The sequence below is a fragment of the Taurulus bubalis genome (assembly GCF_910589615.1).
Source record: "Taurulus bubalis genome assembly, chromosome: 16".
In the NCBI taxonomy this organism is placed as follows: domain Eukaryota; kingdom Metazoa; phylum Chordata; class Actinopteri; order Perciformes; family Cottidae; genus Taurulus; species Taurulus bubalis.
This window is the reverse complement of record NC_136604.1, coordinates 22,341,016-22,354,767: the sequence shown is the minus strand read 5'-3', so window position 1 is coordinate 22,354,767 and position 13,752 is coordinate 22,341,016. Positions and strand designations below refer to the sequence as shown.

Below are 13,752 nucleotides of genomic sequence, written 5' to 3'. Positions count from 1 at the left end.
TTTTGCAGCAAGACAAACACATGATGGTGCGTTAAACCCAACACCTCGCAGAGCTTCTGAAGAAGTTTTTATCACTTCAGCTGAGGTTGTTAAGATACATAACAAGTGTGTTGGCCCATTGGCGGTTTATGAGACAATGGGCCCCTGAGCACCAACATGCAAAAGGCTCTACTTACTCTACTTACCTGTTGACCCGTTAAGTAATCAATCCATGTGTCGGCTAGTAAGAAGTATCTGCTTGTAGACTGTGGACAAAAATAAATCTTGCAAAATTAAGTCAAATCCAGTCACCATTCTGGCCTTTCAGTCAACTTAGTTGAGCCTGTTCTGTGTGAACTTAACCTGGACCCCTGGTTACCAAGGGTCCTTTGGAGTCTCCAAATGACCTTTTTTGGAAAACGCCAACGATAGACCCTTAGAAAAGCATGTGTAAAATATTATTTTGTTGTGGTATTGTTATAAAACCTGAATTTGGACTAAGTAAGGCTTCAGGCTGTGGTCCCATTCTGTTTTCCAGCTAATACGTCCCATCTATCATCATCTGCAGGCATCTGTTTGCAAATAAATATTCAGGTGGAACTAAAAACCTTCTACTTCAGTTTGTTCAAACTTCTATTACTCAATGCTAGTAGAACTTACAGTGATTCTGACTGTTGGGAAACAATACTTTAGAGTGTTACCTTTCAAAAGAGACCAAAACCATAAATGTACTCCAAATGGTTCAAGAACAGTTTTCAATGTACTTTGGGTATGCCTTAGATCGGCATTTTAGGTACTTTTTTACAGAAGTGGGAATTAAACAAACCAAATCCACAAAGTGATCTTCTGATTCGTTTCCGCTACAATTACCTTTTTAAACAACGTCTCTCTTTCCTGCTCTTTGGATATATTTTTTTAGCAAAGTGCCGTTTGAAGAAAGAGTGTTGACTGTGCTGAAGTGGCTCCAGCTGCCCAATGACGAAAGGTTAGTTGTTGCTGTTTTTCAATAAAGTGCTGGAATCCGTTCGCTTCCATTCAGCAAATGCTATACATGTTTTTCTGGTGATGTTGGTGCAAAAGAAAAGTGGTACTAATAAAAAGTGACCTTTCCCTCCAGACCAGATTTCTACACGCTGTATCTGGAGGAACCGGATAAATCTGGACACAACTACGGTCCTGTGAGCGGAGGGGTAAGTCCACCTGACCCACTGAATCAGATCATGTCGAGAGTGAAGAAATAATAACAACAGCTCGAGATCAGATATTTTCTTTTATTTCTTTTTTCATCTCGTCTGATCTTTCATCACGTCTTAGTGTTGACCTCATCTGACCTACACACTTAACATCAATCAAACTGTTCTGGAACGAATCCCATCATCGTATCAGACTCATTAGCCTCTTGGATGTGTGGTATTGGACAACGTTATCTCAGATGAGTTTTGTTATAGCTCAACAAAAAAAAAGTCTGAAGTCCTTTAAATGGGTCACTGATAAAAGATCTCCATAAAGATTAAATTAAATTGCTAATAAAACAATTGGATCCCATCAGCAGTATCAGCTTATTCATGAAGGTCCATAAAGAGTCCAAACTGATGACGCATCACTTTGCATGTTGTTGTCTACATAATGACACCGGTCAGGGGTCCTTGCATATACTCTTGGTATTAATGAGGGTTCCTGTTGTCTTAGTTCTGCACTGTGATTGGATCGTAATAAGTTATAAGTTAAGTAAGTTACAACTAACTACTACACTTACAACTAACTACTAACTTACAACTAATAAGTTACAACTTAAAACCGTAACCTAACACCGTAACATTATCAACATAACTGCCCTGAACTTTCTAACCTAGAATTCATACAAACGTAACTTACAATACCACCCACCCTTAGTGGTATATATATATATATATATATATATATATATATATATATATATATATATATATATATGTATATATATATATATATATATATATATATATATATATATATATATATATACATGAATGTTGGTTGGTTGGAGCCCCAGTGAGCCAATAAAGCCTAAGCACTGACACTAATCTCTTGCCACCATCTAATTGTGTGTGTACATGACCTAGAAGATGACCTCCTCCCAGTATAAGCAAGCATGTGGGTTAATGGCTGCTTCAGAGAGGAGGAGGAAAGAACATCAAACAACATTTATAGTCGTGACTAAACAGGACAACGTTGTTGACAGTGTCTCTGTCTCTGTCCATCTGTCTTTCTCACTTATAGCGAGTTATTGGTGAACATACCTAACGATGTCATATCCACGTCAACTGCGGGCCGTCTACTATTTGGAAGCATATTTGGAGTCACGCACATTCACTCTTTAAGACTTGACGAAGTGAACAAAAATGCAGCATGCTAGAAGATCCTCTGATGTGGTAAACGTGGACACAAAGGATTACATTAGTGCCCCACTTAGCGTATTCTTGTGCTCCATCATCCAATACAACATTTTTGTGCAGAAAAAAACATTGCACACTGATGGTAGAGATGGTAGTGATGGTAGTGATGGTAGTGATGATAGTGATGGTAGAGATGGTAGAGATGGTAGTGATGGTAGTGATGATAGTGAAGGTAGAGATGGTGGAGATGGTTGTGATGGTAGTGATGGTAGTGATGGTAGTGATGGTAGTGATGATAGTGATGGTAGAGATGGTAGTGATGGTAGTGATGGTGGAGATGGTAGTGATGGTAGTGATGATAGTGATGGTAGAGATGGTAGTGATGGTAGTGATGATAGTGATGGTAGAGATGGTAGAGATGGTAGAGATGGTAGTGATGGTAGTGATGGTAGTGATGATAGTGATGGTAGAGATGGTAGAGATGGTAGTGCTGATAGTGATGGTAGAGATGGTAGTGATGGTAGTGATGGTGGAGATGGTAGTGATGGTAGTGATGATAGTGATGGTAGAGATGGTAGTGATGGTAGTGATGATAGTGATGGTAGTGATGGTAGTGATGATAGTGATGGTAGAGATGGTAGAGATGGTAGTGATGGTAGTGATGGTAGAGATGGTAGAGATGGTAGAGATGGTAGAGATGGTAGTGATGATAGTGATGGTAGAGATGGTAGTGATGGTAGTGATGGTAGTGATGGTAGTGATGATAGTGATGGTAGAGATGGTAGAGATGGTAGAGATGGTCCCAAACTGGGCTCATGAATGACTGACATTAGCAGGAAGCTATTGTTTGGCTGCCTAGAGCCGCCACTCTGTATTCATACATTTTGTTCGAGGTAAAGGGATTTGAGCTGGGAGACGAATAAATGGCACAGATCAGTTAATCGGTAGCCATTTTGGATGATAACCTGAACAAATTTCGAAAACTTCACCTGTTTCGAAAACTTGAATGACGGACTAGAGTCAAGGAGTCCATGTTGTGTAACAATTTTGGCCAAAACAATACAGACTTTGGAGGCAAAGGCCTTCATTAAGAGTCTCATTTGTGTTTCCTTTTGACTTAAATACTGACGAAAAATACTGTTTGTTTCAGCTGATTGAAGCGATCCAGGGCGTGGACAAGATCATTGGTCAGCTCATGAATGGCCTCAAACAGATTGGCCTCCACCGCTGTCTCAACATCGTCATCGTGGCAGATCATGGTAACACTCACCCAATAAGAGAGCATTATGTAGAACATAATAACCACAATTATACACATAACATATTGATTATACATCAATATAATGATGTGCTTTGTATGAGCTACATGTGAGTAATTGTCAGAGTGAATTGGATCTTCGTGCCACAGCAGAACCAGGATTCAAGTTCCAAAAAAATCATTAAAATGGGAGTACATTTAAATAAGAAGGGTATAAAACAAAGTGTAATGTTCTTGGTAATGTGTTATATATATACCCCCGTTTAAAACCAGTATCTCTCATGTGTTCAGAGACCGTGGGGATTTTTAAAACAATCATTGTGAAGCTCCACTAAGAACAAAGCTTTTGAGCAAATGTTTCAACTCGTATCTGAAATAAAGTCACAGAAAAATATACCTAAGAGTCTAATATGATCAGAATCATTCCATAAAATGTGTAACTGTCCAACAATGATGTTATCAGAGAGGAGAATAGAGCGGAAACAAATGATATCAATAACTACAGATAAAGTCCATGCACACAAATTTCTCCTTTTAGAAGATGAGGAAAGATATAATATTGTGATTTTCTTGGATTTACCCTGAATTAAATTAATCTAATATTGCAGGACAATTCAGTTCAATAATGTTTTCAAAAAATAAGTTATTTAATTTAAGACATTTTTGTTCTGGACCTTTGCATGAGGACAATCTCTCGGACCGGAGTATTAATTGAAAACCCATATATGCAGTAGTGTGCAATCAGTGTTGCTTCTTACTTCCAGGCAGTTCTGAGCTGCTCTGAAATGAAACTTGCAGAGACTTGAAACGTGCTTTACGTCGGGGGCGATAGACAGCCTTTATATTATCTTGTCAACGATACAAAAGCATTCCAGCCCGGTGTTATTCCTCAGACATCAAATATCAGCGCGTTGTCCCGCCCCTCAATGTCCGATGCACACGCTCAGGGCGAACTGGGCTTTTAAGTAACGACAGCGTAAACACGTCCACTTCGTTGTTAGAATACATATAGTATGAATAAAGTCAAATAAAACACATGTGACAAAGAAGCACTTCCACCTAGGACACCATTGTTAGTGTGAAACCATGTGACACCAACGTGTTGTTTGGCTTTGTGTTCACAACGTTACATTTCACTATAATGGCCCGATATGACCTGGTTCTGGAAGCAGATTTGGGGATTTGGGAATGAGAATACGTCGGGAGTTCTGAGCTAGAGGTGTTATGGAAACTCTTCCTCGTGTGCTGCATTCAGGGAGATACGACATCAGAGACTTTAGAGACTAAAAAATAGTGTCTGTGGGGAACGTTGCATCAACAACATGAACAGCTAGCGAAGCTGCATCCTGTGAAAAGGAAACTTGGTAGTTTTAAGTTTGAAAGTTGTCATTTAGCAGCTGATGTGTCTGATATTCCGTGCCCAGCAGTCTCTCTCTCTCGTGCCTGACCACCGTCTCTTCAACTGGATTTTCATCGAGCAATGAAACCATCGATTCATATAACGGCTGATTCCTGCTGCAGGTATGGAGGACACCAGCTGCGACCGGAAGGAGGTGCTGCAGGATCTGGTGGGCGACATCAGCAACTACTATGTCACCGAGGGAACGTTCGGCCGCATCAGATCCAGAAACAACGCAGCGTGTGAGTATAAATACTGAGGATGCTGACCCAAGAAACACTGATAAAATAAAATAAAAAGGCTTCTGGTTTCGTGTGGTTTCTCACAACAAGAAAAAACATGAAAGCTTCACGGGATCGTCGAGGCCTCCGAACACTTGGCGCTGAAGGATGAACTCGCTTCGGTTTCCACTTCCCGTCTTTCAGTAGAACAAAGGTCTGCGGGGACGTCGGGCGTCGGCTGTTGTGTCTCGACCGTGCCTGCGGGCTCTTGAACAGAACCCTCAGCTCCAACAAAGCACCAGGGCGCGACGGGGGGCCCTGCCCAGGCAGACAAGTGAAACCAGTCGAGTGTGAAGATCAGCTACAACGATCGTGTCACGCAATCAGCGATCGCGTGACACGATACTAGATGACGGATTGGCAGCTCAGAGGTGGGGTAGAGGGTAATCCCAATGTCGCTGATTCTCTTGGCGCCACAGATACTTCCACTAGTACACGTTCATGTAGGGTAGTGTCGTCTAAAATGCAACACAATTATCCGCTGCTAACATGACATTTTTATTAAATCTGAATTAATAAATAACATAATGTATCTTTCACTTGCTTGTTTGTGACGTAGAAAGTGCGCGTCACTTATCTGACCATGATCGCATCACTTTGACTAAAGACCATGTCACTTTGCACGTTCTTTACACGCAATAACAAACCTGAGACGTCTGCAAAAGAAATAAGTGGACATGTTGATGATGTTCTTCTTCATATGTTTGCAACGTTCTGACTAGACGGTCATCAAACAATCACGGTTTATGTCACTGTGCTGAAACATATTTGCAGAAAGCAGCCGTTTTCTTATTAACGAAACACATTACGAGTGTATGAATGCTGCTGGATATGCACAATGGCATCGGGGTTTCGTGTTGATGCAGCTTCAGTTTCTTGGCGATCTGCCCGTAGAATATCCAAAACAAACATTTGATGTCAGAGCATGAAGTTGAAATCAAAAGGTTTGAATTCATCCTCCCTTTACGCCCACTGACACAATTTGGGGTTGATATTATCGCAAGGTCGAAAGCCCCGACCAGACGTGTGTCAGCCTGTTGATCCCCTCATCGTGGGATTACCACAAAGTACATGTTTTAAGGCCCTGATATGGTTACATGTGTGTGTATGTGTGTGTGTGTGTGTGTGTGTGTGTGTGTGTGTGTGTGTGTGTTCTGTTTCCTTCTGAAGCTTAAATAAAGATTGTTCAAAGGGAAGTTCTCTTCAATGAAAAAGACTTCCTCCACAATTTACATTATTAAATGTCTTCTTCATCCTAATTATATAATCCTAATAATCCTATTATAATAATTCTAAATCACATGTGTGTATCAACACGGTTAAGGTATCAGTTCAAGTTGAACTTGAAGTCACTGGTCTGGTTTGGTGTCACAATAAATTGGATGTATGTAATTAATTTGCAGTCATGACGAATGAACCGTTGACTTCCTTCTTTTCTTCCTCTTCACAGTGGACTCAGCTGGACTTGTTGCCAACATGACGGTAAGCGCTCAACGTTTCCACTCTGATGGAACACTTCTATTGAAATCTGTGTGCCAGTAAAACCTGCTTATAACAGCACTATAATTATGAACTATAATCAAATGTTTTTGTGGGGATTTCAGTGCAAGAAGCCAGACCAGAAGATCAAGCCGTACCTAAAGGCCGACCTGCCGAAGCGCCTCCACTTTGCCAACAGCCGTCGCATCGAAGACGTCAACGTCCTGGTGGAGCCCAAATGGCTGTTTGAGAGGTACCATGTCGGCCATCCGTCAGGTGTTTCCTCGTTAAATTGGCTGTTTGAGAGGAACCATGTTGGCCACCCGTCAGCTGTTTCCTCGTTGCAGCTACAGCCTCAAGGAACGTATCCTCATTCAATGATCCCTATGATATGATCCAAAAAGTGATTTTGTTATTTTTCACACGTTTTCCTTTGAATGTTTAGCATCACGTGCGATCATGTCTCCTGTGCATGCTCCTGAAGGGTTTAGGCAACAAAACTACCTGGTTGAGTTCAGGAAAGATAACTAGAGAAGTTGTATCGAAGTTACGAGATAAATAAGTCAATGTTTTGATAAAAATAACTACGGAAATGGTTCCACTTAGGTATCAAAGTTACGCTAGCAAATATGTCTACATTAGGATTATAATGACTACGGAAATTGCCTTAATTAAGCTCTGAAATGAACTGACAAATAAGTCAATATTCACGGGTTTGGACATTAAGAAGAAACTCATTTTGTCATTCATTCCTTATTATCTTCCAAAAGGTTAATGATGCAGTTTCTGCAAGGCGTTTACCGAGCACTGACTGAAACCAGTGACTTCTAATAATCACGTCCGGTCATTCACCACTTCCAGCTCTGCACACTCAGCATTTCAGTGATTATCAGACGGATCTCTAACTAAAAGAGTCTCCGTCTCCACAGGTATCCGGGTTCTCTCACATTCTGCTCTGGCGGAGCTCACGGCTACGACAACGACGTTGAGAGCATGCACGTGAGGATTCCTCTATATTCTGTTCAGCCAGCAGCAATGTCTCCGAAAGGCCTTCTGCTCCCTCTAGAATGTGGAGAAAATGTGTCTCTATCGTTGCAATTTACTGCAAGAATCTGTTATTCTTAAGGTTTTCCTCCCTCTTTTATTGCAGGCCATGTTTGTTAGTTATGGACCCAGCTTCCAGTATAAAACGGAGATCGAACCCTTTTCAAACATCGAGCTATACAACCTCATGTGTGGTGAGTTTATGACCATTTGTTAGCGTCTACATGCACTGCAGACTGGGACTTGTTGTGGATTAGCTGGATTAGCTGCTAAAAGGATAAACATATATACTATTCTCTTGTTGTAAGTCACTGGAGAAGTTTGGTTAGCGAGCTATGCACCTAGCTAAGTTAGCAGAACATTTTAGAAGGAATATTCTGATTGTGGCAGCTCCAAAAGGTTAAATGCACCAAACCGTATACATTAGCTCCGAAGCTAGCTAAAGTAAAGCTAACTAAATGCTGACTGTGATGCGTAATACACATGCCATTCATAATTTCAGTCACAAAACTAAACTGTCGTCGTTCCATGCAGACGTGATGCAGATCTCTCCCTCTGACAACAACGGGACCCACGGCAGTATGAACCACCTCCTGAGGCGGCCCTTCTACACACCAGCGCCCCCTGCAGAGCGGAGCGCGCCGGCTCAGTGTCCGCTGGTCAGCCTCGACCCTGCAGACGCCCTGGGGTGCTCCTGTCCCGGCCTGGTGGGTATTGGTAGGCTTACATACTGCAGAGTAGAGTGGACATCGAACCAATGGACGAAAGTGACCATATTTGGAATGTGAAGCACCTGTCAATCACCTTGTAGCCCCGCCCTAAATCATCCCCTGCTTTATGGTCTGTTTGACTCTAAATGACCATAATTTACTAAATGAACATCATGCTGTATTGAAGAAGACTTGAAACTAGAGATTGAGACATAAACTCATGTTTACAATGTTTACTGAGGGAATACATCAAGAGAAGTAGAGTCATTTATATATACTTCTATACAACCAGAGGGGTCACCCCCTGGTGGTCAGGAGAGAGAATGCAGCTTTAACACATGAAGCATAGACTTCTATACAACCAGAGGAGTCGCCCCCTGGTGGTCAGGAGATAGAATGCAGCTTTAACACATGAAGCATAGACTTCTATACAACCAGAGGAGTCGCCCCCTGGTGGATAGTAGAGAGAATGCAGCTTTAAAACATGAAGCATAGACTTCTATACAACCAGAGTCGCCCCCTGGTGGTCAGTAGAGAGAATTCCCCCCGGGACAAGAAATCGTCCCACTTCGAACGGGCACCGCCCTTTCAAGAAGAGGGACACGCTCTGAACGGCCACGTCCCAAACAGGCACAGCATCGGTTTTTGGCAATAACAAAATTGTCATGAATCATCTTTTTTTTATGTACATTTAATTAATAAATGATGCCCAAGAGATGCGCTCACATTCTAAACAGAAATCAGTCGCTTGGTTATACATACAGAGACACGGTCGGAAAGTTATCTCCAGAAAACTCCTGCAGGCAATTTCTGACAGCGTCAACGTGAGACACTTAGAAACGAGCAGCAGAGTGCATGAGCACAGCTTGATGCTTCATCACGAGTTTGAAACAAACCCTGGCATTGTTCTCCATGTGCCCTCCATGACCCATAAAAACCAACAACAAAAAACACCACAAATAGTGTGCTACATATTGCGTTAATATGAAATACTATAAGTCTTTTATTAGGATCGATGCAGTGAGTTGTTTCATTGAAATGTTGCATGATGATCAATCATACATTGCCATGAAACAAAATATAAATGTACCATTTAATGAAAGTAATTAGTAATTACAGCAATCTGATGACAGATTGACATTTTATTATATTTGGCTCCTCCACAGAAAGCATTTATTTTTTCGTTCTTTACTCTGCTGTCAACATCCTGATTATTTATCGCAGCAGCCGTATTCAGGAATTCAGGAATGCAGTGTTCTTCCAGACAATGACGTCAGATGTTATGATTAGAGACACATACTGACTTCCTCGGTCAGGTCGACCTTCTAAACAACAACAAGACAACAAGAGCAACAGACCTGGAGTCAGTTTCTCAATGATGCAACTGTAACGACCAGCTGGCCGGTTGGTCCACTGACAGAGAAGTTGTTGTTTCACAGTTTCATGCTCAATGCTACGTTTATATTGTAGTTTACATCAGTGTTACGCTAATACTATACTAGTTTTATACTTTATTTATATTACTGCTATTGTATCCTATTTTGCAATGGTGTCAGAATTATATATTTTGCACTTAATACTTGTTCTTCTATAGTTTCATATATGTTGATATTTTGTATAAATGTCCTCTTTAAAACTCTGGAAAAAGAACTTCCTTCGTGTCTTTTCTCCGTATCGTCCATCACATATTTTTCTTGAAGCTCTTGTCACCTGAGGGTCTAATTGGTTTCATTGGCTCCTCGAGTGATTTAGTTGCACTTGAAAGAATGTCGAGGTATCCTGACTTTTAGGGTCAAGCTCCAGCAACAGCAGATCTTTCAATTCCCATTACGAAACTGAACAGCGTCTTTTATGAAACACTTCCCGTCTGATATGAATCCACATCTGTGGAGCTCAGCCCAGAGATCTCGGCATGACACCAGCAGGGTTACTATCAGGCCAAGTTACTACGCAACAGGTTTCATCACCGGCTGTGGCTGCAAAGCAGCACGTTGGGAGTCAATGGAGATTGGTTCACCGTGCCGCAGGTTCTGGAACAGTCAAAGTCGTGTTTCTAAAATCTGGGGCAGAAACCCGTTGACCTCTGACCCTGAGTCGCTTGTAGCGTCTTGTTTTTTGCTCAGTTGCCGGGCAGATTTTCTGCTCTTTTGTTGCCGTATTTTAATGCAGTTAAAGGGACATTTTCTCAACTCCATCTGCAAATGATCACATTAGTCTGCAAAGCCCCAGTTGAAGGAAAGACACGTGGCTGCATGTGATGAGGGAAAGGGAACTTAAAAACGTAATGACAATCAAGATTAAAGTTCATAAAAAGGTAAATGTTAATTACAAGACTGTGACAGCGTAGAATCCCTGACCTCCAGGGTGTGTGTGTGTGTGTGTGTGTGTGTGTGTGTGTGTGTGTGTGTGTGTGTGTGTGTGTGAGTGTGTGTGTGTCCATCTGTCCACGCCTCATCTCCTATATACCAACGCGTGTTGTGCTCGTGTGCACAAGCAGCTGCTGTGATTCACAAATTTTTAGTTTTTTTTAAACCTACTGACTCCTCACTCCTGTTAATTGGCAGGTGGAGGCGGTGCACTCTGCTCCACTTAGATAAATATAGTTATTTTGTGCCTTTTCATTGGGCATCAATCTCACGTTTAGACGCGTGACGATGGAATAATAGGCTTTCACTCAGCAGCAGTGGGCGTTTCAGACACACCCAATGTTCTAGTGTATCTTTTGTTGCTCTGTTTCACTCTCTGTGAAACTGTGTGGAGGCGAGGCGGCATGTCGGCTGTTTGATGCTCTGCTCCACAGCTGCAGGAACTCTTCACATCTGAAGACTGGACACTGGCCCATGACATGATAAAGCATTGTCTCTGCATGTAGCGCTTGAAGGAGTTCAAAGTGTGGAGAACAATTCAGAGAACATCAATACCACCACAGATGCTGATGATGAAGGCAGGATGAAGAGGAGCTCTGACAAATGGAGAACGCTAAATAAACTTAGGAACAGAGCAAGTTCATTGCAGTTGGTTTTCTAGGGTTAAACTGTTGCATAACAATATAAAAGTGTGTTTTATTTTATTTATCCAAGCATTTTATGCTGTATTTGATCACATTTGATTGTGTAAATGTGTTTTATGCTCAACAAAACATGAATTTAATAATTAAATGAATTGTTTTCTTTTTCTCTCTCCAGAGTGGAAATGCCATCAACAGCCGTCTGAATCTGACAGCAGAGGAAGGTGAGGAGGTTCCTTAAATGCCTTTCTTTTTTTATTTCTATATTTCTGGATTGTTTTGTCATCATCACAACATGCAGCATCCCAACAGGTTACTTCACATTACTTGATTGAATTAGCGTTCATCATTCAATCCCACTGACGTTGGGCAGCATGAAGGGACGTGAACCTTTGTGTTTCCTTCAGAGTCCGCCGCAGAGAAGAAGCACCTGTTGTTCGGTCGCCCCCGGGTGCTGCAGCCCGACCGGAGCTACTGCGTCCTGCACCAGGAGGCCTTCATCAGCGGCTACAGCCCCGACGCTCTGATGCCGCTCTGGAGCTCCTTCACCATCCAGCAGCCGGTACGCGGGAAGGGAAAACACATTCATAGGTTTAAATACCTGAAATGTTTGAATGTTTGAATCACAATCCGTTGACAGAGTTGTCAAAGTGATTTGATTCCTGATCACTCATCTATGGCGATTTAATTTCAGGCTGGTGCTGTAGCGCCACCTATGGGTGAAATGGCAGTCACATTTTAGCAGGATGACAGGATGAGTTTTTGTAAAATAAGACACGCCTACAACCCTTATAATTGTGTGTTTTGTTCACAAATTCTGTAAGTTCTTGTAGGAAGAACATTAAAAATGTGTTTTGTAAAAAACATATATACATATATAAATGGTAGGAAATCTCTTAATATTTAACTTTAGGAATCCAGGAAATACTTTGCATCTCCCAATTCACCAGTTATAATTAAAAGCAGCAGCATTTCACATCTCATGGATCTGTTGGCAGGCGAACCCAGTGGATGATGTCCTGTTGGCTTCACATGGAATGAAATCACTGTCCATTACATGCATGAATGGTGCTTTCAGGGACTTGGTTCTCGTGAAAATAGGTGCATTGTCGAAAAGAATATTAGGCATTTAAAACTAAAGTAGATTCAAAGATGACCGTCACTGGAAAGAGCTTCTTCTCATGCAGTAAAAAGAGCCAAACAGTTGGTTCGTAGCGTCTGGAGCTGACGGCTGTAATTCAACTGGAGATCAGGTTTTCAGGTTTCTCTTCCTCGTAGAGCGACGTGGAGCCGCTGCCTCCGGTCACGGCCGACTGTTTGAGGGCCGACGTCAGACTCCGGCCGTCCCAGAGTCCCAGATGTGACCAGTACGACGCTGCCGGGAACCTGACGCACGCCTTCCTGTACTCGCCAAGTACGTCAACTTCACTACTTTATCGCAATCGCCGTCGTGCCTCGAGGCCACAAACGCACGCGATGACACGAGGAGGTTTAGTTTGGTGAGAAAGGTGTTCAGATGGATATGATGCGTCTCTTGAGCTGCTGTTGCACGCTCACTTCCTCTGGCTTTATCACTCTTTACACAGAATTTTCTGAATCCTCACTTCCACAGAACTTCCACAGAACTTCCACAGAACTTCCACAGAACTTCCACAGAGCAAACTGTCAAAATGCAACGTCCCACGAGCCGCGCAGCCCGGGGCTGGTGGCAGAGTAAACACAGGTGGAAACATAAGCTATCGGCCATTACCACACATGAAGATTATGACAAGGGGGCTATTTGAGGGGCCGCTCAAGGTTTCAGTCGTTTGGTTGAATGTTGCATATATTCTTGCCCTGCTCTTCTTTTTCCATTACTGAGTAACATTTAGATTCATCTGGACCACAGAACAGAGGAGAAATACTGAAATATTACCAGTTATTACACATGGGCGCCTTTTTAACCCTAGAACACTAACATCTTTAACCCTAGGACACTAACATCTTTAACCCTAGGACACTAACATCTTTAACCCTAGAACACTAACATCTTTAACCCTAGAACACTAACATCTTTAACCCTAGAACACTAACATCTTTAACCCTAGGACACTAACATCTTTAACCCTAGGACACTAACATCTTTAACCCTAGAACACTAACATCTTTAACCCTAGGACACTAACATCTTTAACCCTAGAACACTAACATCTTTAACCCTAGAACACTAACATCTTTAAC

The 13,752-nt window shown here is 42.0% G+C and overlaps 1 protein-coding gene across 1 annotated transcript in view; it reads left to right on the top strand.

Annotated features, from left to right (window-relative positions):
* Positions 1–13,752, top strand: part of LOC306748735 (venom phosphodiesterase 1) — a gene marked incomplete at both ends in the record, with an annotated part of 31,940 nt that overhangs the window by 11,399 nt on the left and 6,789 nt on the right. The window contains 12 exons of the mRNA XM_079231947.1: positions 899–964; positions 1,097–1,169; positions 3,505–3,613; positions 5,134–5,253; positions 6,743–6,774; positions 6,897–7,024; positions 7,701–7,770; positions 7,922–8,009; positions 8,350–8,522; positions 11,711–11,756; positions 11,940–12,094; positions 12,811–12,946. Coding sequence (XP_079088073.1) covers positions 899–964; positions 1,097–1,169; positions 3,505–3,613; positions 5,134–5,253; positions 6,743–6,774; positions 6,897–7,024; positions 7,701–7,770; positions 7,922–8,009; positions 8,350–8,522; positions 11,711–11,756; positions 11,940–12,094; positions 12,811–12,946 — 1,196 coding nt within the window. The remainder of the gene's footprint in view (positions 1–898; positions 965–1,096; positions 1,170–3,504; positions 3,614–5,133; positions 5,254–6,742; positions 6,775–6,896; positions 7,025–7,700; positions 7,771–7,921; positions 8,010–8,349; positions 8,523–11,710; positions 11,757–11,939; positions 12,095–12,810; positions 12,947–13,752) is intronic.